The 26,722-nt window shown below is 33.4% G+C and overlaps 1 protein-coding gene across 1 annotated transcript; it reads left to right on the top strand.

The window, feature by feature from the left end:
- Positions 1-12,680: 12,680 nt before the first annotated feature.
- LOC141693792 (abscisic-aldehyde oxidase-like) lies at positions 12,681-20,932 on the top strand. Its single transcript, XM_074498955.1, has 10 exons — positions 12,681-12,930; positions 13,567-15,240; positions 15,438-15,697; positions 15,804-16,010; positions 16,120-16,338; positions 17,096-18,061; positions 19,233-19,328; positions 19,527-19,625; positions 19,916-20,105; positions 20,585-20,932. The coding sequence occupies exons 1-10, from the start codon at positions 12,744-12,746 to the stop codon at positions 20,818-20,820; spliced, it is 4,134 nt and encodes a 1,377-aa protein (XP_074355056.1). The 5' UTR covers positions 12,681-12,743; the 3' UTR covers positions 20,821-20,932.
- The last annotated feature ends 5,790 nt before the right edge of the window (positions 20,933-26,722 follow it).

The following is a 26,722-nucleotide window of genomic DNA, read 5'->3' on the forward strand; positions in this document are numbered from 1 at the left end:
TTTTCAATTTAGTCAGCAAGAGAGTGTCTTTAGGAATCACTCTATTTACTTTGTTAATCAGAATGTCCTGTTCAGATTCCCTCCTTGATGTGAGAAAATTTATGGACACATGTAGACATCTATTTACACAAGAGTCATTTATGTTGACCACAACTCTATTTTCCTTGACACCATCTTTGGTTACTATCATAATCACCCTTCAGAAGTTAATAGTCATGTCTAAAGCTTTCTTGTATGTGAAGTGATTGTTGGATAGAGAGTCCCTAAGAGCTTTTAGCAGTTGTTCAAGTTTATTGCTCATAATTGGCCCCTCGGCTGCATGGATTAGCCTCTCCATCCCAACATCAACTTACCGTTCATGATCCTTTCCCTTAGCTTTTTCTAGTTCCATTTCATTAGCTTTCTTGATTTGAAGTGATGATTTTAGCAACCTTTCATCTATCTCCCCCTTAGTTTTAGTAACAGGAAAAATGAGAGGTGAAGGTATTTCAGGCCTCACAGCTTCAGGCAGGGCTTGTAATGGAATGTTGAGTGCACCCATGATAGCTCCCAAAGAAACTGAATTCTGTATATGTCAGCTTGTTGACTCTGCACCAAAGCTGTGAGTTGAGAGACTTGTTTTGTAAGAGAGTCACTAGAGTCTTGAAGAGTAGAGACTTGTTGTTGAAGAGATTGGATTTGTAGATTGGTAGAAGTGGATATTGACTGTTGTGAGCTAGAAGGCATGGTAGCACCAAATGTGGCTTGGACAGATACACTCCATTAACAGAGCTGAGGGCTCATATCTGCTTTGATGGAGTTGATTCAACTTGAGTCTGGTGTCATTTGAATTTGCAATATGTTGTTGAACCACCTCATGCAGAGTCACGAATGATTGCCTTAGATTTTTGATACTTGTATCCACTCTTGTTAGATCAAATATTGTCATCCGTTATGCAAAGGTGTTAAACCTTGTTTTGATCTCTATATGTGAATGTATAATCTCATCCATCTCCTCCCTCGCCATTTTTCTGATTTTGTCTTGATGACCAGTCAAAGTCACTTGTAGTTGTAATATTTGGGACATATCGTGTAATTATTTTTATTGATAAATAATTATTATGTGATTATATTGTGATTTTTGGTGAATTATCTGATGATTGGTGTTGTTATGTGGATGTTTATATGTGGTAAAGTATAAGTAATTTAATTTTATTATGTTCAGAATAAAATATAGACAAGTAAGGTATTTTTTCTGGTAATTTTTAGAGTGTTATATGATTTTATATTGATTTATGAATTTATTAATTATTTTCTGAATAATTACAAATCATTTCCTAAAGTCGGAAATCGTCCAACTTCAACCGTTTTTACGTTTTTACAACCCAAAACTCTTCCGAAAACTCCTTCCTAACCTAATCTTGTAATTCCGGACATTTTCCGTATTTTGACATTTTTGATCCGGATTGCGGTTCGACCCGTGCGCGGTCCGACACAAAAATTTCCAATACGATAACCTTTTTCTATAACATTATCTTCGTATAAAAGCGTTTTATAAAAGCCCAGTTTTGATAATTATCCAAAACAGGATAATAATTATCCAAAATAGGATAATGCTTATCCAAAACGTTATCCGATAAACCGTATATTTTTGATATATGAGATTTTTTGATTAAATCATATTTTATCTTTTCGTAGTATGTGTAATACTATCTTATCCTTATGTAGCTATAAATAGCCCTTACAGTAATTTGTTCAAATAAGCATAAACAAACACAATTCCACCAATCCAAGAACACTCTCTTCTCCCCCCCTTGAAGAACTCTCCGCCTAGCTTAGAAAAAGAAGAATAAAAATTCAAGAAACCAAGCTACACTCCTCCCCCCCTCCATTTTCTCTCATTTCGGCTAAAACAGAGACAACAACTTGAAACTGCTCTTTCTCCTTCATATCTCACTCAAATTTAGTGTTCTATATCTCATTGGAAAGGTCTTGAGATGATCTACAACTATTGTTTAGAAGCCTCGTCCATAAAAGTATGTCCAGGCCCTCGTTTTTCCAGTTCTTTCAAGAGGACTAATTGTAACTCCGAAATTCTAACTTCTTTCTTGAATTCCTTTTCAAGTTTGATCATGATAATCATAGATCAAGGTATCATAGTGATCATATAAACTCCAAGGAAGGTATAACAGATCCAAACCCTAGCTTAACTTTGAGTTTTGAAGCATGATTATGACATGGTTATCTAAGTAGTTAGTATTAGTTGTTTAATGGATGATTTATGCATGATAATGGATATAAGTGGATGAGTAGTTTGAAATGGCCTTGGTTATGAGAAGGTTTTGACTTAAAATGATGTTAGGAGTGAATATCTTGGAATATAGTTTCTTGGTTTTTGTTTTGGGATAGGTTTAAAATGGGAAAGCAGGTAAACGTAGCCGTCGTAATTCCCGATTTCTTTTAAGCTTAACTTGCACTAGAAACTAGGCATGCGAACCCCTCTGATCATATTTTACCACTTCCATTATTAGATAGGTTGTGTTTTAAACTTCGTTTTGATACGTGGTTCGCCTAAATCGAACTTACGGTTTAGGAAAAAACGACCGTTTTAGTAAACAGCGTTTCACGGAGATATCACCATCAAACGCCGAACTTGCAAAATATTTTCAAAAATTGTAAAAGTTTTGTTGGTCCCGAAACTTTTTGATAACCTGTACGGGATAGTAAATAAGAGCCTCGAGTTGGAGTTTCCTTAAAAATATTATTTCTCAATTTAATAAAATTAGTGGAGGTGAGGGTGGCGGTGCGTGTTTATGCGTGTTGTTGCATGTTGTGTTGGGTTGTGTTTTGCTTCAGAAAAATTCAACTTCCGTTGGGTTACGATTTAAAAATTCTGATTTTGAGTATCTCTTAAAAAAATATCAAAGTTATAATTTCTCTTTTATAATTTTCGAGATAGAGTAGTAGTTAAATATTTATTCTCGGGATTATTTGGATTGCGTGATTGGTTTGGACTGTGATTGCTAGATTGTTGAGACGTCGATTATGTTTCGACGGGTAGACCAGTAAACAGAGGAGGTGCTGCCCGATTTTTGGAAAAATTAAATTCAAAAATACTGGGACACATCATGTGATTACTGGGATTACTAGTCGAACGTATATACGTATATAATTATAAATAAAATATTTTATAAATATTCGATAACCCTATTTTCTGAAACAAGAGTGTTCGTATATTTTGACTATGATCATCAGACTAAGTTCCAATTGTGCGAACCTTAATTGTTATGTGTATGATGATAGTACATATAATTTTTATCGGGTTTTGATATATTTTGGGTATAACTGATAGCGAGGATATGTCAAGCATAACTGGTTGTCTAATATAGAGTAGTTCGACCCTGTAGGTTATAGTCGGAAAACAGAAAATTTACGTCAGACCAAAGATAGCCTAGTGATCAGTCGACCAGCTCAGCGAGGTTCCAAGCAAAGGATTTAAGTGTCGAAGTCGAATCCAGGATAGCCTACTAGTAAAGCGATAAAACCGAGCGTCCAAGTCAGTCCAAGGTCAATCGATATTAGTTGTAAAGCTCTGCAAGGCAAGTACCCCTGAACAATCTTTTACTGTTCAATATATATGAATAATTGTTGATTTAATTTATGTACTCGAACAAAACGTTTTAAGTCACGTTTCCCCCGTGTTTGAATATGTTTTATTAACGTGCGTTTCGAGGGGAAAGTGACTTCTGAAAATGCCTATCTCTAGATTGTGATTGAAATTGGAAAGATTTTGGAAAGTGTGATGTGATATAATTGTTTAAAAGAGATAGGTATTATTGATTTTTAGAAACTGGATAAAAACGGATCAGATATTGGATGGTTGCGTAAGAGGCCCGTAACGACCCAACGGGTTTGCGTAAGAGGCTAAGTCGGTTGCACGCCCTATTTAAACCGCTTAGTCCACCGTGACAGAAACCTAGCTAGTCTCTGAGTTCCGGAACAGGTTTGTGGTGGGATAGACTGATCAGTTGTCCCTAGGATTCGTCCAATTATATATTTGATTTTGATTTAGTGGTTCTCATAACGGAACAGATGTTTTGTGGTTCCAGTAACGGAACAAGTGACTGAGGTTCCAGTAACGGAACAAATGGTTTTGGATCCCCGTAACGGGACAAATGGTTTTATGGTTCCTGTAATGGAACGGAAGGTTTGAAAATGAAAATAACATGCTAAAATTGAACTTTGGTATTTATGCACAACACACGACTGTTGATTTTGTTTTACAGAGCATGCTAGTTTTGATATCCAGTTTATACATATTTTACTTGTTTCTAACAAGTTATGAATTCAGTTTCTATAACTGTTTTGTCATAAATCATTTTACTTGTTATTCATATAGTGGTACTGTTGAGCAATTGATTGCTCACCCTTACAGAATATTTATATATGTATTGCAGATGCCTAGGAGATTCTTCCGCGATAGTCAGGGCAGATTTCCAGTTTCTTCCGTGTCAGGCTCATCTGAGGTGGTTGTGTTGGACCAAAGATGGTCTATTGAGTTATTGTATTAAGTTAGTCGCGTCAGGATGGTTTGTTGTAAGACGGATTTGTTATAGTTGTAACTTAATTCATACTTAAACCTGGAAAATGTCTTGTTAAAGGGGTCGTGGTTACGTATAATTAATGATTTGGATTATATTATGTTTATTGTTGTTGGTGGTGACGTCAACTCATGACCCCGAGGTTGAGGCCGTCACAGTAGTGCTTCACCAAAAAGACGAAAAACTTTGATTTGAGCCTTGTAGACTTCAATGAATGCATCATATACTTCCCGTGGAGTGAGGGTCTTGGTATTACTCTCTAAAATGGTGACATATTCCTCTCTAAACCTTTACAAGACCTCATCCATTTCCAAAGTAAAGTCCTTAGAGAACCAAGCATCCATATTATCATCCTGCTCGACTTCGTTCACTATCTTCTGCTTTTGCTTCTCAACATTTTCATTATAGGATAGCAGAATGATTTGACAGCCTTGATTGGACACATCTGTAATGAGCAGGTGTTGTGTGATATTGGCAAGTCCAGAAAGTTGTTCAACCAGAAGGTCATCCATGGTGTTTATTTGGGATTGAGCATTCTCTAGTCAGTGTTGAATTAGGTGAGAGGATTGTTGTGTGGGGTTGGATGTTGAAGGAATGTTTGTAGGGTTTGAGGTGGAGGGTTGGGGTTCTTGAACATCACCTGTGACAGAAGCCACAATTGGACTCATAGTAGAAAATGTGGTTGTGACAGTGTGTTGTTCACCAACCATGGGAACCTCCAATTGAATTGGAGGGGATTTGATCAGGTTACTGTCATGTACCATTGCCTCAAACCCTTGCTCATTTTGTATTGAGCTTGCACTTGAATGTGCTAAACCAGCTCAATTATGAGTGCAATTTCAACCGGGGGTTTTAGGGGAGTGGTTCCTGTAAAAGAAACCTACAATTGAAATAAAGAGGATTTAGATAGCTCCCCATCAGGAGTAGTACCCTCAAACCTTACAACATGTTGAACTGGTTAATTTTATCAAATTATTGAGCAATATATTTTTTAAATATTATAAAATGCATTGAATCAAATGCTACAATATAGTACAAATATAACTTTTATTTGATTAATCCAAAATATTAAAATAATTCAAATATTTGTACAATATAATCCTGATCAATGAATATTGCTTATCTAAAAGATTTTTTTAAAAATCTAGTTTTTTAAAGTGAAAAATGAAAAATAAATCAATTCAATATATCATCGTAATTTTAAGAAATCTCGTGAGATCTCATATCAAATTTTGAATGTTTTTGAAATCGGGACAAGTCCCTATAATAATATTGCGCTAACAGTGAAGTTAGTAATTTTAATACAAATAATTAGTTGACTTGATCCTATAAAAACCTCAAACACATTAATTTATATTAATATAATATATTAAAAAAAATCACATTATTGGTAAAATATTCTCGTTGAGCTTATAATTTAAATTACTAAACGTAGAATGTGACGATATTTTTTGGACAGGTCATGAAGTTTAATTTCGAGTATTTTTTTTAACAATGGGTCAAGTTTTGATTTCAAATTCGGAATAAATTAAAATGCATTGACTCATTATAATTGCGAACTTCTCTAAATATGTAATACCGATATAGATTATTTATATATAAGCGATTTTATTTTCAATATTTTCTTTAAAAATTTTATATGTACATTTTAATTACTTTTTATAATTAAAAATATGTTAAAAATATATGAGATATATTTTTAAACTAAAAAAATGATTAATAAATAAGATAATGATCCATTTATGCACTATGCCTAACTATATATCTGGAATTCAATTCTTTAAAATTATCTGTACAAATATTCAAGTGACTATTTTATTTTGCGGAATTCAAGTAACTATCTTTAAACTTAATTAAAACCTAACTATATATCTGGAATTCAATTCTTTAAAATTATCTGTACAAATATTCAAGTGACTATTTTATTTTGCGGAATTCAAGTAACTATCTTTAAACTTAATTAAAATATTAATTTAACACATTTATATATTATGTGTATGGTAAAAAACACATGTGACAGTATGATGTGCTTGCATGAGGTTGTATAGGTGAATGAAATATCTCGAGTTCGATTCCCACAAACCACGTCTTTTATATAAATATTAAAAACAAATTGGTCAATTCAATGAAACTTTTTAATCTGAGAAATATTATCACCTTGTTATTCTATTATATGTAAAAAATATGTGATTACAATTCATGAAAAATCATTACAAAAAGTATAACATTATCCATGACAATTCATGACAAAAAGTATATCATTATATGTAGAAGATATGTTATTACAATCCATGGCAATTCATGACAAAAAGTATAGTATTATCCATGGAAATTCATGACAAAAAGTATAGCATATAATGTAACTGATAGCTACCTCTGTTGTTTTTCCAGGAACTGACATATATTAACATATCTTACATTTTTGAACAGAAAGAAATTATCTATTATCATCAAATACTAATGGTAAATATTGATTGAGTAAACACTAGTGACGAAGTGCTAATGACAAACACTGACGACATGTATGTTGATGATAAATTTTGAACTCTTTTTCTAACATCATCAACTATATCTAGCAGAGTTTTCCTTGTATTTGAGTTGAGTTTATTTATCTTTATCGGTTTTAAAAAATGGGACATAAAATGTTAGTACCAAAATATTTCGATGTTGTTATACACCCAATTGTGGCCAGCTCAAATATTATTAGTAAGAAAGTATTAGTAACATGACTTCCTCGAATCATTTTATTTTTTGTCAAAAGTTGATTTTGTTTATGCCTAAAATACATATCATTTCTTATACCGACGAACCTATAGTATAATTTCGGATACAATCAAGTCAAATAGGTATGATTTTGTGTATAAAGAGTTTTATCAGATTTAACTCAAATTTATAATTAACTAGGCATTTGAATTCAGACCTACTCAAATTAAGATTATCGGGTATCGCAACATGCATGATTTAATACAACAAAGAATGGTGTAATTGGCTCATCTATCTCTCATATATATATATATATTGTTGGACTTGCTGAGCAGGCCTAACTCCATATTAGTATGATATTGTCCGCTCTGGGCGAAGCCCGTACGAGTTTGTTTTTGGGTTACTCCCGAAAGGCCTCATACTAATTGGAGTTGCATGGCTGCTTATATTCTAGCAAACTGTCCCTCCCACAAACGATGTGGGATAATTCCTAACAATCTCCCTCTTCACACATCGGGCCCGACACCTGTCGATTTTGCCTCCTTCAGTGTGATCAGGCTCCCCCTCGACCCATACTGAAAGTCCATTTGGCTATCTGCTCCCCTAGGCCCATACTAGAAGACCCGTATGCCTTTTCCTTGAGCCCATTATGGGACAAGCCCATCTGCCTCTTCCTAGGTCACTTCTAGAGTCCATCTGAGATTGTTATGGACCGTTTACAACCTGAAGCTCTGATACCACTTGTTGGGCTTGCTGAGCAGACCTAACTCCATATTAGTATGACATTGTCCGCTCTGGGCGAAGTCCACACGAGTTTGTTTTTGGGTTACTCCCAAAAGTCCCCATACTAATTGGAATTGTCTGGCTGCTTATATTCTAGCAAATTACCCCTCCCACAAACGATGTGGGATAATTCATAATATATTATATATATATTATATATATATATAACAAGGGGTTTTAATGATCAATTTAATTAACTAGCGTAAAAGCACGTGCAAGGCACGAGCCTGTATTTATATTAAAATATTATCTCGAATGAACTTGTGTCTATAAGAAATTAATCTCTGAATTCGTTAAATGATCATTTTAACTTTATTTTATATTCATACAACAATTACGTAATAGTGAATAATAAATTTCCATAAATTTAATTACATTTCATAAAAAATTAAATAAATTAATATGCAATGAAAATGAGATGACATAAAGGTCATCACTGTATTTTCTATTTTTTTCCTTTTAGAACATATAAACAACTTAAGTGGTGAAAACTTATTTTTATCATAAAGTTCGATTCTCGCTCACCCCCGATAATTTTGATATTAGATGCTTAGTTTAAGGTAGATAAACCTCTAATTACTAAAAAAAATTAAAACTATACTATTATAATAAAAACAATTATAGTTTGTTTATAGGGATATGCATCAGGTCACTTTTAGTGAGATCAGGAAGTGCTATCTGATCCCCAAATCTACTCTGCACCCCGAATGAAAATTTTATTCCTTTCCAATCCTCACCCGAATGGGGAATCCTACGGGAATTCTGGATATAACTAAAAATAATAATCATGTATTTTTATTTTGTTTTTAAAAAATAATCTACTAATTCGTATTATACAAACACATCAGTATTATCTCATATTTTTAAAATCAAATCATATTAAAATTGATTTAGAATATAAAGAAATGATAAATTAAAAATCAGACAAATATTTTAAATAATAATGCTAAAAAATGATCAACAAAATTATAGATTATTTTAAGAATAAAATAATATTTTATCAATAATTAATTTAATGTAATATATAAATATGTTATTATGTAAAGATACATACATATAATTGGGGTCGGGGAAATGTGGCGGGGAGACACTAATGTTAGACTCCGCTCGATCCCCGAAATTTTATAAAACATTTTTTGTTGCTAGGCACGCCCTCGAGAACTTCTCGAAATCCCTAACCCGAACAGGCTGGGATCGATCAGAGTTAGGAGGGACAACGTTAATTCACATACCCATTTATTTCGTTGAGATTAAAAAAAATGAAGAGCGAAAAAGAGAGAGCAGAATCGTTACCAATTCGTCTTAGTTCCCAATTGTTAACACTTGGGTTGACCGGGTAAATTAATAAGAGTGTAAAATATTTTAGAACAAATAAAAAACTAACATTATCTCTCACAAGATAATAACAAATGAAGGACACTAAGAAAAATATAATGATAAAAAACAAATTTTCCAAAATGAGGGTGTAAAAATGAATATTGTCTAATTTAATTAAACTTTCAACACTAATTTTCTTATTTTTGAAATATACTTAATAACAAGTAATAAAATGCACTACATTTAATATATTATTTATATTAAATCAAATATTAGTATTTTATTTTTCTGTGTCACTGCTCGACTAATCCAATTCATTGTTCTAAAACTCGAACGTCTGAGCCAAGATATCGACCGAGTACACATAGTTGAACTTATTCACGAGCTGATTTTTCTCTAGTCGAATGAAACCCGATTTTAAGTCTAGATCGGGCCAAACTTGTATCTACTCGGATTAAATATTAAGAAATCTAAAATAAATAGAAGGTAAAAAAATATTGAAACAACACAATTACCTAATTATTTAAGAGTCTTACAAAATTTACTTACTCATCTCGCTGTGTAATCTATATATGCTCAATTTTGTATAAAATTAACATTTTTACCTCCGTAATGAATTATAATTAATATATTTTGGTTATCTTGGAGTATGAATATAATAATGATAAGAATAAGAGTAATGCCTATTATTTCGATTGGTTTTATCTTTAAAAATAATATATACTTTTTTATATGATACATATCCATACTAAGGGGTATCTCCAATCACATCTTTATATAGCATATTATTCCATATCTTACTTTTTATATGAAGTTACGAGGCTTCAACGATAAATTGCCATATCTTTATGAACAAAAAAAAGCACTGTGCAACTCCAAATTTGGAGTTACACTGTAGATATGAAGATTTTGTTATATAATAAACTCTCTCACATATTTCTATATCATGTAGGTACCACTCTCTGTATTTTAAAATTATATAATTATTGTACATAGTGATTAAGTAAATTTAGAGTAAAGTTTGAAGTAATGATTGGAGATGAAATGGTAATACAAGTAAAAAAAGGTGAAATTCGACGATAAAGTTATTTTAAAATAGAGGAATAATTGGAGATATCCTAATGAATTATTTTTAAAATTAAAATTTTAATATATTTAATTTTTTAGATTTGAGGACTTATTCCAAGTACTCCCGGATTAAACCGAATTTCAATATGATTTTTTGAAAACAAATCCAAAAAAAATATAATAATGTTTAATTTTATAAAATATATTTTAAAACATAACTAATATATATATATATATATATATATATATTTGTGTGTGTGTCTGACTACAAAATTTAAATCGTAGCTATATAATTGTATAAATTATCATTTTATTTACTCAAAAGTTAAAATTTAAAATAAGAACAATTTTTTTTTTTAAAAAATAAAACTTTTAAAATAAAATCAAAATTCATTATAGCACCATGGTTCGCAGATAAATTTAGTCACAAGTTTGATTCTCCATACCAACACAATTTCAATATATTTTTTGCTTAAATAACATAGTGATGAAAATTATGAAATTTTAGAATAAAAGTACAAAAACTTAAAAAGCTTACTCACATAAATAATATGAACCAATATTTTATTCACTCAAAAGTTAAAGTAATAAAAATTGAATTTGATAAAAGGAGAGGAAATTATTTATCTAATAAGAATTGTAATTTGCACTAAAAAGGTTATGTAGCAATAATGATACTGACATTAAATTTTTAAGTAGGAGATACGGGGATTCAATTCTTATTGGATACACTAGTTCTAATTATTTTAACAAAAATTATGTAAGTATGACATTTTTATATTTTTTCAAGATAAAAAGTCAAAATCGTAATTTTACGGCCATTAAAATGGCACTTGGAGATGGCCTAATGAATTACTTTTTAAAATTAACTTTTCAATATATTTAATTTGTTTGATCTGATTATTCATTCCAAGTATTTTCTGGGTTAAATCGAATAGTTTTGACCCGATAAGCACACAAATCAAACTGAATTAAATGAAATTATGATTTTTTGAAAATAAGTCAAAAAAGTATAAAAAGAATTTAATTTTATAATATATATCATAACAATCACAACATAATTGATGTATATATATGTGTGTGTTTGTCTAATAATAAAATTTACATTGCAGCTATATAATTGTATAAACTAATATTTTGTCCACTCAAAAGTTAAAATAATAAAAAGTAAAATTTGATAAAAGGAGAGGATATGACTTATCTAATAAGAATTTTAGTTTGCATTCAAAAAGTTATGTAGCGTGATGGCAGTGACATGAAATTTGTGAGGGTTTGATTTTTATGGGATACTTCAAATTTATTCATTTTTAACAAAAAATGTATAAGAATGACATTTTTATAATTTTTTAAAATATAAGGGCAATTACTTTTTTTATTTTTGGTTCACATATAATATATAATATATAGTAAGGATCCTACTAGTAATCAATTGCCTATATATAAACCCTACTTCAATCGAGATCCAAAGTATCCAAGGTAATATTAAATATTAGATTAAATTTTATCATGAAATCGACAAGACAAGCTTACGATAAATAAGAAAAAAAACATTAGGCATACAACGTTAGGGGCACAGTGACAGTCTCACCCAAATTTGCACACGCGCACGTGCCATGCTGAGGGAAGTTTAAATACAAGTTGTAAATGCACACTCTCCTTCTACTAATATTCTACTCCCGCCGTCTCATATTACGTGACTTCTTTAAATTTATTTCGTTTAAATTGACTTAAGTTTAACTGAAGTTTATTAATAATTTATAATTGAAAAAAATAAAAAAATTACATCACCGGATTAAAATATACTTTAATATATAATTTTTAGTTTTTTAAAATAATACTAGCATAAAATCCCGTGCGATGCCATGTGGTCGTAATTTAATAGAATAAATAGATTATTTCTAGTAGTTTAGCAGATATGTAACACTATTATTTATATCTTTTAATAATACGATAAGTTGTATTCGTAGTTTAGTAGGACAAGTATACTATATTTAGTAGTAGTTTAATAATTTAGTAGTTTATTAGATATATAACACTATTTATCTATTTTTGTAATAATTAAATTAGAGAATTATCGTTGAACCAAATTATTATAATATAATATAAATACGAGTAATGTTTAATCGTTGGTCAAAAGTTGGTCAATTTGACTTCTGAAAGGAAATATGACACAAATGACGGAGTATTCTATTCTACCTACCGTTCCTACTCTTTAACTAACCTCTTTGCCCTGGAGGTTATTATTATTAATATGACTAGGTGACTACTGCTGTGTAGATTATAGTACTTGACATGGAAACAGTTGGAGGAAGTAGAACTAGTAGTAGTACTAGAACTAATAAAGATAAAGATGATGATGATGTTGTTTTTGCAGTAAATGGGAAAAGATACGAGGTTTCGTGTGAGGCCTCTACAACTCTACTTGAATTCTTGCGTTGTCATACTCCTTTCAAGAGTGTCAAGCTCAGTTGTGGTGAAGGTTCTCTTCTCTTCTCTTCTCACTTTCCTTTTTCTTTTATTTGATTCAAGTTTGGAGGAGTCTCTAATCCCTTATTATGTATCAATCTCTATTCCTACTTCAATTGCTGATTTTAATTTTAATTCTTGTGAAACCATCCCATCCCAAGGTTCATAAATTTGGAATCTGTGCTACTAATCATGATTTTCTTGCTTTGATTTTCTTTTGGTTGATTGGATGTCCAAGTTTGCAATTAACTTTATCTTTAGTCCTCATTGTGCAAGTAGAATCTTAAATTTCTTATCTTTCTTCTTGGTTTTTGTTAAATCTGTCATCTTTATTCCTTGTATTTTTTTGCAAGTGGATTCCTAATCTTTATTCCTTGTTTTTGCAAGTGGATTCCTAATTTTTCATCTTTATTCCTGGTTTTGCAAATTTGTTAATAAATTTTATATCTTTATCCAATATTATTGTTTATATCTTTGTTGTTTTGCAACATAAAGTGCTTTTATTTCTCGGTCATAAATAGCATAAATTTGTAATTTTATTTATCGGTCATAAATAGCATAAATTGACTGTTTAGGTTTAGCAGATGGTAAAAATACAATCTTTATGTTATTGGATTAACAGATAAATGTTGATTTCTTACAATTGCAGGTGGTTGTGGTGCGTGTGTTGTTTTACTGTCAAATTATGACCCTGTGCTTAAGACAGTAAAAAGTTACACTGTGAGTTCATGTCTTACCCTTGTTCACAGCGTGGATTATTGTTCGATTACAACAACTGAAGGACTTGGAAATAGCAGGGATGGTTTTCACCCAATTCATGAAAGATTTTCTGGTTTCCATGCTTCCCAATGTGGTTTCTGCACGCCCGGAATGTGTGTTTCACTGTTCTCAGCGCTTGTCAATGCCGAAGAAGAGAAGCAGAGGCCGGATCCCCCCCCAGGATTTTCAAAACTCACTGTTTTGGAAGCTGAAAAGGCTATATCAGGGAATCTCTGTAGATGTACTGGATATCGACCTATTGCAGATGCTTGTAAAAGTTTTGCTGCTGATGTTGATCTGGAGGATTTGGGAATTAATTCCTTCTGGAGAAAGGGAGAGAGTAATGGAGATAAACTTAGTAAATTACCTTTTTATAATCCGAAAGATGATGTTTGTACATATCCCAAATTCTTGAAAAGTGAATTGGAGTCTGCAATGTATTTGAACCCTCATAAAAAATCGTGGTACAATCCTCTTACTCTTGAAGAGCTCCAGAATTTCACTGACCTGAAATTGTCTACAACTCCAACTAAGTTAGTTGCTGGCAACACAGGAATTGGTTATTACAAGGAACTTAATCAGTATGAAAATTACATTAACTTGAGGAATGTCTCTGAGCTTTCATCAATTAGTAGAGATGAGACGGGGATAGTAATTGGAGCAGCTGTCACAATATCGAAAGCTATCTCAGCTTTGAAGGAGAAAGTAGAAGATGGCTTGTGTTCAGATAAGGAATTGATATTCACAAAAATTGCTGAGCATATGGAGAAGATTGCTTCAGAGCCTGTTCGTAACTTAGCTAGTGTAGGGGGAAATGTGGTTATGGCACAAAGAAATTATTTCCCATCAGACATTGTCACAGTACTTCTTGCTGTAAGTTCCACAGTGGATTTACTAATAGATAGAAAACGTCAAATTCTTTCATTGGAAGATTTTCTGTCAAAGCCACCATTGGATCATAGAGGGGTGCTTTTGAGTATCAAAATTCCCTTTTCGAGCTCATTTAGAAGTACCTTCACTACTGAAAGTAGTAAGTTGGTGTTTGAAACTTATCGCGCTGCTCCAAGGCCGCTTGGAAATGCACTACCTTACCTAAATGCTGCATTTTTAGCATTTATTTCACAAAGTAGAATTGGAGTTGTCATTAATAAGATTCAGTTGGTTTTTGGTGCTTTTGGAGCTAAACATGCCAGGAGAGCTAGGGAGGCTGAAGAATACCTAGCTGGTAAAATTATAAGTTTGAATGTTCTTTACGAAGCTATTAACATAATTAGAGCCACTGTGATATCTGAAGACGGAACTTCAGATGCTATGTACCGAACAAGCTTGGTTGTCAGTTATCTTTTTGAGTATCTTTATCCCTTGTTTAATGGCGTTGTTTTGGTTTCCAATGGTTTGTCTACTCAGAACTATGCTAACAACTTAGCAGATGGAGACAACCTGTCAAAAGATGCTACAAAACCAGCACTATTGTTGTCTGGGAAGCAGCTGGTGAAAACAAGCAGAGAGTACTATCCGGTTGGTCAACCAATTGTTAAATCTGGCGCTTCTATTCAAGCTTCTGGTTAGTTACGCCTCTTCAGTATCGTTATTATGTTTTATACCTGATGCACATTAGTGTGGTGAATTCATTCAAGAAATGTAATAACTTTCCTGCCATTTTGTTTGGAAGTCGTTATAATATTGTAAGGATTGTATCAGGTCATTCATATTTGGATAGAACACATCTTTCTGACAGTTGTTTACTTTCTCAATAAATAGGCGAAGCTATTTATGTAGATGACATTCCTTCACCGTCAAACTGCCTTCACGGTGCATTTATCTATAGCACAAAGCCTTTGGCAAGGGTTCAGAATGTCCGATTCAAGGATAGGTCACTACCAGATGGAGTAACTGCTGTTATAACTTATAAGGATATTCCAAGTGGAGGGGAGAATATAGGTTCCAAAACCATATTTGGTACAGAACCACTGTTTGCTGATGATATTACAAGCTGTGCTGGCCAGTGTCTTGCTCTTGTGGTAATCTAGCTTTATCATGAATCTTGTGTGTATTTAGTCTATGGTAACACTGCTTAACAACATACAACAAAATATATGGTTTCTAAGTAATTATTATCTTATTTAGGCTGCAGATACACAGAAGCTTGCCGATAGGGCTGCATCTCTGTCCATAGTTGATTATGATACTGATAATTTAGGTCTGCCAATATTAACTCTTGAAGAGGCTGTTGAGAAATCCAGTTTCTTCGAGGTTCCTCCCTTTTTATATCCTGCACAAATTGGGGACTTCTCAAAAGGCATGGCTGAAGCTGACCACAAGATTAACTCTGAGGTAAATTGGTACTTTTCTCTTTATCCATTAAGTACAGAATTTCTTACAGACTTTGGCTTTGTCTCCTTACCATTCAAATCGGGTAACTATTAGAGGGGTTGATTTTCAGATCAAACTTGGTTCTCAATATTATTTTTATATGGAAACACAAACTGCCCTTGCTATCCCAGACGAAGACAATTGCATGGTGGTGTATAGTTCAATTCAGTGTCCTGAGTACGTACACTCAGTGATTGCAAGATGTCTTGGTATTCCAGAACATAATGTTCGTGTGATTACGAGAAGGGTTGGAGGAGGCTTCGGTGGAAAGGCGATAAAGGCCATGCCTGTGAGTATACATTTTGTTTCTAGAAAATGCAATTTACTGAGCCAGTTTGAATTGATGTTTGTCAACTTCTCCAAATAATTTTAATAATAAACCAACATCCTATTGATTATAAAATATTCTTATCTATTTTAAACATATAGATTATTATTGACGGCACTCTATCTCTCACGTGTTTATGAAGTAATGGGTTGCATTATGATGTTGTTAGGACACTTTCATCGACTACACATCATTTGTTTTGGGTTTAGAGTAATATTTTTGGTAGGAAAACAAAGTAATCTGCAGATACCTTCATTATAATTTGTAACACAAGAAAATTTGGGATTCAGATCAAGAAAGATACTATGGTCGGGTTGCTGAAAATGAAAATTTAAGATAGACATTGACTATAATTTATGTTTTATATTATACATTTCATGCTGACTCTTTTACCTCACAGGAGTCTCATACTGACATATGGTAATATCAAATAATCTACTCCTGATTTTCCTCCTCAAGCTAGTAGTCTTATATCTTAAAATGCAATTAGTCATTATGTACAATGTCGTATTTAAAAGCAAACATTGGCAGCATGGTTTTCAAACGCTCCCCTAAAATTTTAGTTTCCCTTCAATTTACTCGGTCATTTCCAAATGTAATATTCCAATCTCTTAATGCATGATATAGAAACATACGCGTCATACTTGGAAGACTCATCCTTTGCATTTATTTAATCTTTCATTCTGTTCATGTACGTAATTGGTAAATCGGATTTTAGGTAGCTACAGCATGTGCACTTGCAGCTCACAAATTGCGTCGTCCTGTGCGAATGTATCTTAATCGTAAGACTGACATGATAATGGCGGGAGGAAGACATCCCATGAAGATAACGTATGATGTTGGGTTCAAATCCGATGGAAAGATCACAGCCCTACACCTGTATATTTTGATCAATGCAGGGATGTGTGCAGATATAAGCCCTGTACTTCCAAGTAATATGTTGGGTGTGCTTAAGAAATATGATTGGGGAGCTTTATCTTTTGACATTAAGGTATGCAAAACAAACCATTCCAATAAATCTGCAATGCGAGCCCCTGGGGAGGTGCAGCCATCTTTTATTGCTGAAGCTGTAATGGAACATGTTGCCTCTATGCTTTCCATGGAAGTAGATTCTGTTAGATATAGGAACCTTCACACATTTGATAGTCTTAATTTATTCTATAAGCATAGCGCAGGAGAACTTGTGGAGTATACTCTGCCGTCTATCTGGGACAAATTACAGATATCATCAAGTATTAGCCAAAGAACTAAAAAGATACAACAGTTTAATCAAAAGAATTTATGGAAGAAAAGGGGGATTTCTCGGGTTCCCATTGTGCATGAAGTCACCGTGAGACCTACCCCAGGGAAAGTAAGCATTCTTTCAGATGGATCCATTGTTGTAGAAGTTGGTGGGATTGAGCTTGGGCAAGGGCTCTGGACGAAGGTAAAACAAATGACTGCATATGTACTTGGTTCAATTCAATGTGATGGAATTGAAAACTTCCTGGATAAGGTACGGATTGTTCAAGCAGATTCATTGAGTTTAATTCAAGGCGGGTTCACTGCTGGAAGCACGACATCTGAAGCAAGCTGCGAAGCAGTAAGAATTTGCTGCAACATTTTGATTGAACGACTTGCCCCTCTTAAGGAAAAGTTGCAGGGTCAAATGATTTCTTTGACCTGGGATACTTTAGTTCTCCAGGTATCTCTCATCTCTAGATAAGAATTTATCAAAACCTCTCGAATTCTCTCATATCAGGTTTCTCCTTGCAAGCACTTTGTTTTGTTAGTTGTGTCGACCAAAGAATAGAATTTTCAACAATGTGTGCCCTTGCCTGTATATATAATAGTGGTTGCGCATATCTTCTTAAAGAGTATACACTCACTATACATGGATTTAAGAGACCTGCACTATTTCCTGGTCTGATGAAAACCTGACACCGGCATAACTGGATTAAAATTAAAGTGCAATATAGTAAATGCAGGTACTTTACTGGGTTGATTTTACTGGCCATTATAAGTGGATATATTGTAGCGGTTAGTGACGTTAGTCATATCTTCTTAAAGGTATACACTATACATGTATTTAAGAGACCTGCACTATTTACTGATCTGATGAAAATCTCACGCCACTCATAACTGGATTAACATTAAACTGCTATACAGTAAATGCAGGTACCTTGCTGGGTTGATTTTAACCAGACCATTATTAGTGGATAATTTTAATTAAATTTAATAAGTTTGGTAAAGGTCAAATACAGGGATTCTAAATACTCACCCACATTGCACATATGGCTTCCCTGATGATTGAACTTTCGATGTATGCATCTGCACACATGCCTTCACTGATGATTGAGCCCTCAGCCTGTTATTAAGTAGAGGAGAGATGTATCGGTTAGGCTAAGGCTAAGCCTTTCAGATTAACTGCTTTGAAGGGTGGATTGTGGTTTATGTTAGATGTTATTTAAGTCTAGTACAATGACAACATACTCTGTACTTTATTCTGTATATTTGTTAAGTATAGGATAACAGTTAATTTGTTTACCTGGGATGAAAAACATGTGAGATACATTTAGGAATTAGTACTATGAGACAGAATAATTAAAAACGGTATAACATTGAGAAACTTGAAGAAGCATCATTTGTTGATTTTATTAGCTTAAATCAGTTCAACTATTTGTATCAGACTACGACTTTAGCAGTGACAACTATTTTGTTAAAAGATAAATATATATTAGCTTATTCAAGGTGTTTATGAGCATCAATTGGTTAGACTTTATTGAATAGAAAATATAACATTGTTGTGAAGCCTTGGGCAACAGCTTGCTGGAGTATCTACTGATTCTCATATTTAAATTATCCTCAACATGCAGGCACATATGCAAGCTGTGAACTTGTCAGCAAGTTCATACTTTGTGCCTGACTTCAATTCCATGCAATACTTGAATTATGGTGCTGCAGTAAGTGAGGTAAGTTGGATCCTAATACATTTCTTTTGGGATCTCGATATCTACTTGAAATAGTTAAGTTTTTGAATATATCTTGAAGCAACCTTGTGTGAAAACTCGCTTTCACCGATGATGGAACACTATTTTTAGAAAGCTGATTTCGAATGCATTTTTAGTTTCATAACTTATATGCTAAGGACAAATATATTTGTACTTCAGGTGGAGATAAATACTCTGACTGGAGAAACTACAATTCTTCGTTCAGACATCATCTACGATTGCGGACAGAGCTTGAACCCTGCTGTAGATTTGGGACAGGTTCGTCAAACTTCTTGAATCAGAATCTGATTGTATTTAATTTTTCATTAGTCATCATTTTTGGTAAGCCGGAGCAACATTCCATCCTGTAAATTAGAAAATATCTGATAGGACCATACTGATAAAATAAAAGATAAATAACTAGAGTTGCTACTAGAATCGAAAAACTTGGACGGATCCTACCTGATATGTGTCGATTTTTGTTAAATATTATGTGATTGCATATAAATATTCTGGTATGTAGTTGAGTGCAGTTGAATAAAGTATATTTGAGTTTTATTCTTATACAGATTGAAGGGGCTTTTGTTCAAGGAATTGGATTCTTCATGTCTGAAGAGTACCTTACTAATTCAGATGGATTGGTGGTTGCGGATAGCACATGGACGTACAAGATACCAACAATTGATACAATCCCAAAGCAGTTTAATGTCGAGGTACTTAACAGCGAACATCACAAAAACCGTGTTCTTTCTTCTAAAGGTATGGCTGCTCTCTTTATTTGGCTGATCGGTTGTAATAGAACTAATCTATAATCATGTGTATGGGTTCAAAATTGAAATTTGATAACCTGCTACTATACTAGAATTGCAAAGACGGGTGAAGATAATAAGATATGTAGAAATAAATTAAAATTTAGTCACTATTAATCTTACTAAAAGCTTAAATGGTTATTCACTATTGTATTTTTGTAAATCTTACAACATATTAAGCAGCAGTGCTTTCAAGCACTGCTTTAAAATATTTGAAAGTTTGAAATATTTTTAAACAACTGCTTTAAAATATTTTTGAAAATGTCAACTTCTCTTTAAACAAATGTTATACATTCAAGCAGTTGCAAAGCTTCTCATTCCCTCTTGTTTGCTAGATTACCTGCTAATGCATAGACTTGCACCTTCATCACCCTTATTAGTTGAGGTTCTAGTTACTTAAATAGTTACTGAAGTCTAACTAAATTGCAGCTTCTGGAGAACCACCTTTACTTTTGGCAGTTTCAGTACACTGTGCAACAAGGGCTGCCATTAAGGAAGCTCGAAAACAGCTCCGTTCTTGGAATAATTTATCCGACGAGTGTAATGTATCATTCCAGGTAGATGTCCCAGCCACCATGCCTGTTGTAAAGCGACTCTGTGGACTGAATTATGTAGAGTCGTACTTGAAACACTTGCTATCTCATGAAGGAAGCAAACAGTCTTAATGGTTTTCTTTCTGTATGTAGGATAGATGAGAATTGATATTCTGTCCACCCAACTGAGAATAATAGGTTTGATGTACTCTAATTAGCACAATACATGCATATTAGATCGTGACTTGAAACTATAGAAGCTAGGCTGTAAAACTATTAAGTGATGAGTTGTGGATGAAGTGGAGCAGATGTGAAGAAAGTAAAGAATAAGAGTTCCATGAAAAAGTGCAACTCTTAGAGTCTGTATGTACAATGCTTAAAGCCTAATGGCCCTAATCTCGAAGTGCTTTTTTACTTCAAACCTAAAAATGTTCTGTTTTTGAAGTTTAAAAAACAGTGAATGAAAAAATCACCAATTAATAAAAGTTAATATCACCAATTCGATAAATGGTACCAAATTAATTTTAAATTTATATTTTAAATAGTTTATAATTTACATAATACAAACTTACGTAATAGATATTAATTTAAAATTTATATGGCAAAAAAAATAGATATTAATTTAAAATTTCATTTGTTACTTATCACTCTACTCATTTTTTTAAGTCATAAATACTAGTTTCAAACTTATCCAACGACATCTTAACAAAGATTTATCTATTACTATTATATAAATGAAGAAATATTGAAAGTTTTGATAAGATATGATACAAGCTAAATTTACTGAATTATCCTTATTTTACTTAAAAGTTTTATTAGTCTTAGTAATCAAGTTATAATGAAAAATAAATAAAAATCGTTTTCAACTATAACACGTTACTTTTTTTATTTCTTTCAATTATTAGCAATCCATAAATCTCTTCTATATATAATTGGAGAACAATGAGAAATTAGTGAGATTAAAAAGTCTCATTGAAAAAGACTAAAATACCCTCTATTTTTAATTTTTATATAAAAGATGTGCTTCGTGGGAACGAACTCGAGATATTTCATTCACTTATACAACCTCATACCACTACACCATAATGTCACATGTGCTTTTTATCATACACATAATACACATAATATATAAAGTCTGCTAAATGAATATTGTTGTGCATATGTTGTGTACTTGATGATTTCATAAACAAAACATCTAAGTAGATTTTACTTAGTGAAATAATGTAGCACTCGACGGATAAGAATTATAGTCCCGATGGATAACTCATTATAATCCCGACTAGGGGTGTACACGGTTTGGCCAACCCGACCAATCCAAACCGAACCGACCCTATTTCGGCCGAACCAAACCAATTTTTTTCAACCCGATATATAGTTGGGTTGAAAAAATGTCAACCCGATTTAATTGGGTTGGATATGGTTTTCGATAATTTTAAACCAATCCAACCCAACCCGATTAAAATTTATATGTACATGCTAATAAGTTAATCCAAAATTATGTTTAGGCCATTTACATATATCCATATATCTCTAACTCTAAATGTAACTTATAACCTCCGTGTTCATAGTTCATTTCGTAACAACAATAGATGTTTGATTAATGTTATATTTTTTGCATTTATGATTCATTACAATATATAAAGCGTAAGCAATATTATTAGTACTTTTGATGTCGAAAATTAGATGTTTAAGACTAGTTAATATGGAGGATTGTAATATTGTTTTGAACTATTTTCAAGTGTTTTAAACTTTAAAACCTTATGTTTTATTATAATTTTTTATATTAATTTTGTATATTTAATAAACCGATCAAACCGATCCAAACCGAACCAAACCGAAGTATACAAATTGGTTTGGGTTACAAATTTAAACGGTTTGGGTTGGGTTGAAATTTTAAAAACCCGAATTAATTGGGTTGGGTTGCTAAATTCTCCCAACCCGCTCAACCCGATCCGTGTACACCCCTAGTCCCGACGGATGTTAACTTATTATCCATCAAGTGAGTAGCTTATGTTATAATAAGTCTGTAGCACAGTTCTGTATACATCTTTGTATAGATTTTGTAGTAGCCTAAGTCATGTTGACTTTAACTAGATATGCAGAATAGGTTGATTAATTGTATATAAATGATGTCTTGTAATTCTGCATAAATGAAATGAAGTCAAGTGCCAAAATAGCTACCGACGGATGATTAACAAAGCCATCGACGGATGATCAAATGACTATCAACGGATGTTTAGCATAACAGTCGACGGATGATCAATGAAGCCATCAACGGATGTTCAGAAAGTCGACGGATGATCATATATCCAACATATGTTCATAAAATCCAACGGATGATCATATAAAGAATTCAAACAGCAGTTGAACAGTGAAAGCTGAGCACAGCCGTCGAGATGTATACAAATCTACTGTGGAAGCTCATTAACTGGGTAATAGAGGACGAAAAGCAGCAAAGCTTAAGACTGATATTTTTTATATTTATTCAGTCTTTTTGACTTTGTAATTTTGGTAATATATATAAACCAAGAACGTAGCAAATAGAAAAGTGTTGAGAAACAAATATAGAGAAATCTTTGTAAGCAGAATCATTAGCATTTCCCTGTATTCTCAGCAATTCAATTTGTAAGCAGTTGTGAGCATTCTTGCACACAGAGTCCTCTCGATATATATAATATATATCTCTGGTAGAATTGTTTAAATCCACCAGAAAGTTTTTAAAGACTCTTGTTTTTAATTACTTATGTTTTGATTCAATTAAGTTTCTATTCCGCATTGTGCTAATCAAAACATTATATCTATATTCGAGTTGAACATTTTTATTTTGAGAAAAAGGTTCAAGAATTCCATTCAACCCCCCTTCTGTAATTCTTGCTATATTTTTAAGGGACTAACAATTGGTATCAGAGCAAGCTCTTAATCTACAAAGAGTTTAAAGATCAAAACAATTCAGCAAGATGAACAAGAAAGACGTTGGAGTCAAGATTCCTTTTCTAGATAAAGATAATTACCATCATTGGAAGGTAAAGATGCATCTTCATATGATGTCTCAAGATGAGGCCTATGTGGACTGTATAGAAAGAGGTCCTCATGTTCCAATGAGAGCTGCAACAGGAAATGAGCCATCAGTTCCCAAACCAAGACACAGATGGTCTGATCCTGACATTGAACAAGTCAGGAAGGATAAAAAGGCCATGAACATTCTGTTCAATGGAGTTGATGCAGACATGTTTGACAACATTATTAACTGCAAAACTGCCAAGGAAGTCTGGGATACTGTACAGATAATCTGTGATGGCACCGAGCAAGTTAGAGAAAATAAGATGCAGCTCTTGATTCAGCAATATGAGCATTTTTACAATGAGGAAAGTGAGTCACTCACTGACATTTTTAGTAGATTCCAAAAACTACTAAATGCTCTTAAGTTGCATGAAAGAGTCTATCGGACTAAAGAGTCTATCAGACTAAAGACTCTAATCTGAAATTCCTTAGATCTCTTCCAAAGGAATGGAAACCAATGATAGTCTCATTAATAAACTCTCAAGATTATAAAGAGTTTACTTTGGAGAGACTGTATGGCATCCTGAAGACCTATGAGCTTGAGATAGAGCAGGATGAAAGGATGGAGAGAGGAAAGAAGAAAGGAGGATCCATTGCACTAGTTGCTGATTTGGAAAAGGAGAAGGAAGTGAAGATGGAAGCTGTAGAATCAACTTCAAAGGTCTGTGAGAGTAAGGGCAAGGGGCTTGCAGCAGAAAGTGAAGATTCATTGAGTCAAGATGACATGGAGGACATTGATGAGCACCTAGCATTTCTTTCCAGGAGATTTTCCAAGCTCAAGTTCAAAAAGAACTTTGGAGCAGCCAAGCCAAATAGAAACATGGTGGATAAATCAAAATTCAAATGTTTCAAATGTGGCTTGGCAGAGCATTTTGCAAATGAGTGTAGAAAGTCAGATTCCAGTGGAAAAGATTTGAGTCTATGGATTATAAGCAAAAATACTTTGATCTACTCAAGCAAAAGGAAAGGGCTTTTATTACACAAGAGAATGACTGAGCAGCAGATGGTTTGGATGAAGATGAAGATGTCAGCTATGTCAATCTAGCCCTAATGGCCAAGTCTGATGAAACAGAGACAAGTTCCTCAAGCAATCAGGGAAACAGAAGGAATCTTTGGTACTTGGATAGTGGTTGTTCAAGACACATGACTGGTGATTCTACCCTGCTCACAGAGTTTAAGGAGAGAGCTGGCCCATGTATTACTTTTGGAGATGATAGCAAGGGTTATACTGTGGGATATGGCTTGATTTCAAAGGACAATGTCATCATAGAGGAGGTTGCCTTAGTGGATGGTCTTAAACATAATCTGTTGAGTATCAGCCAGTTTTGTGACAAAGGCAATTCAGTAACCTTCAACAAAGAAGCCTGTGTTGTGACTAATAATCAAAGCAACAAAGTGGTTCTCACTGGTGTGAGAAGAGAAAATGTGTACCTAGCTGATTTCAACTCAACTAAAGCTGAATCTGTAACTTGTCTTCTCAGTAAAGCAAGTCAAGATGAAAGTTGGCTATGGCACAAGAAGCTATCCCATTTAAACTTCAAGACCATGAATGAGCTGGTAAAGAAAGAACTAGTAAGAGACATTCCTCTAGTGGAGTTTACAAAGGATGGACTGTGTGATGCCTGCCAAAAGGGGAAGCAGATTAAAGCATCATTCAGGAAGAAACTTGATTCAGCAATTGAAGAGCTTTTGCAACTGCTTCACATGGATTTGTTTGGACCAGTCAATGTATTTTCAATTTCAAGGAAAAGATTTTGCCTAGTAATTGTAGATGATTTCTCAAAGTTCTCTTGGACATATTTTCTAAAGTCTAAAGATGAGGCTAGTGAAATCATCATCAATCACATAAGGCAAGTTAACAATTATCCTGATTTCAAAGTTAGAAAAATCAGGAGTGACAATGGAACTGAGTTCAAGAACTATGTCATGAGAGCATTTTGTGAAGAAAATGGGATCTTGCATCAGTTTTCAGCAGCAAGGACTCCACAACAGAATGGAATAGTGGAAAGGAAGAACAAATCACTTATTGAAGCTGCAAGGACAATGCTTGAAGAATCTAAACTTCCAACATATTTATGGGCTGAAGTTGTAAATACTGCATGCTACACTCAGAACATTTCTCTGATTAATCAAACTAGATGCATGACTCCCTATCAATTGTTCAAGAACAAGAAGCCAACTCTAAACTTTCTTCATGTCTTTGGCTGCAAATGCTATATCCTGAGAAATCAAACTGATCAAAATGGGAAGTTTGATGCTAAAGCAGATGAAGGAATTTTTGTTGGATATACTGTTGGTAAAGCATATAGAGTCTACAATCTAAGAACCAACATTGTTGTGGAATCTATACATGTTGTGTTTGATGATAAAAAGATTGAAGGACTGGAAGATGGAGATCACCATGAGAGCCTCAAATTCGATAATGTTGAGATGGTTAGTGATGAAAGTGATGATGAGAGTGATCAAGAAACAGTGTCTAAGGATAATGCAGACAAATCTACCACCGATGAAGCACAAAACTCAACATCCGTCGAGTTGCATAATGCTTCATCCGTCGGAAGGCAATCTGTGTTATCCGTCGGAAGACAACCTGCCTCATCCGTCGATAATCAAAATTCACCATCCGCCGGGTTATCAAAAGCAGCAGGAGGTCAAGACAAATCACCTACAGAAAATTCTCCCTTCTCAAATCAAAGATCCATAAACTCGGGGGGAGTTTCTAGCAATCAAAACTCAATCACACATCAAGACAATCACGAGGCCTCTTCATCTAGAGCTAATCTACCTCAGCAAAAGAAATGGACAAAAGATCACCCTTTTGAGCTTATCATTGGTGATGTGTCTTCTAGAGTTCAAACAAGAAGAGCAACTCAGGAAGAATGTCTATACATCAGCTTCTTATCAAAGGAAGAACCAAAGAAGGTAGAAGAAGCTTTGTTAGATCCTGATTGGATTTTAGCTATGCAGGAGGAGC

This window comes from Apium graveolens, chromosome 10 (assembly GCF_009905375.1).
Source record: "Apium graveolens cultivar Ventura chromosome 10, ASM990537v1, whole genome shotgun sequence".
NCBI classification, from domain to species: domain Eukaryota; kingdom Viridiplantae; phylum Streptophyta; class Magnoliopsida; order Apiales; family Apiaceae; genus Apium; species Apium graveolens.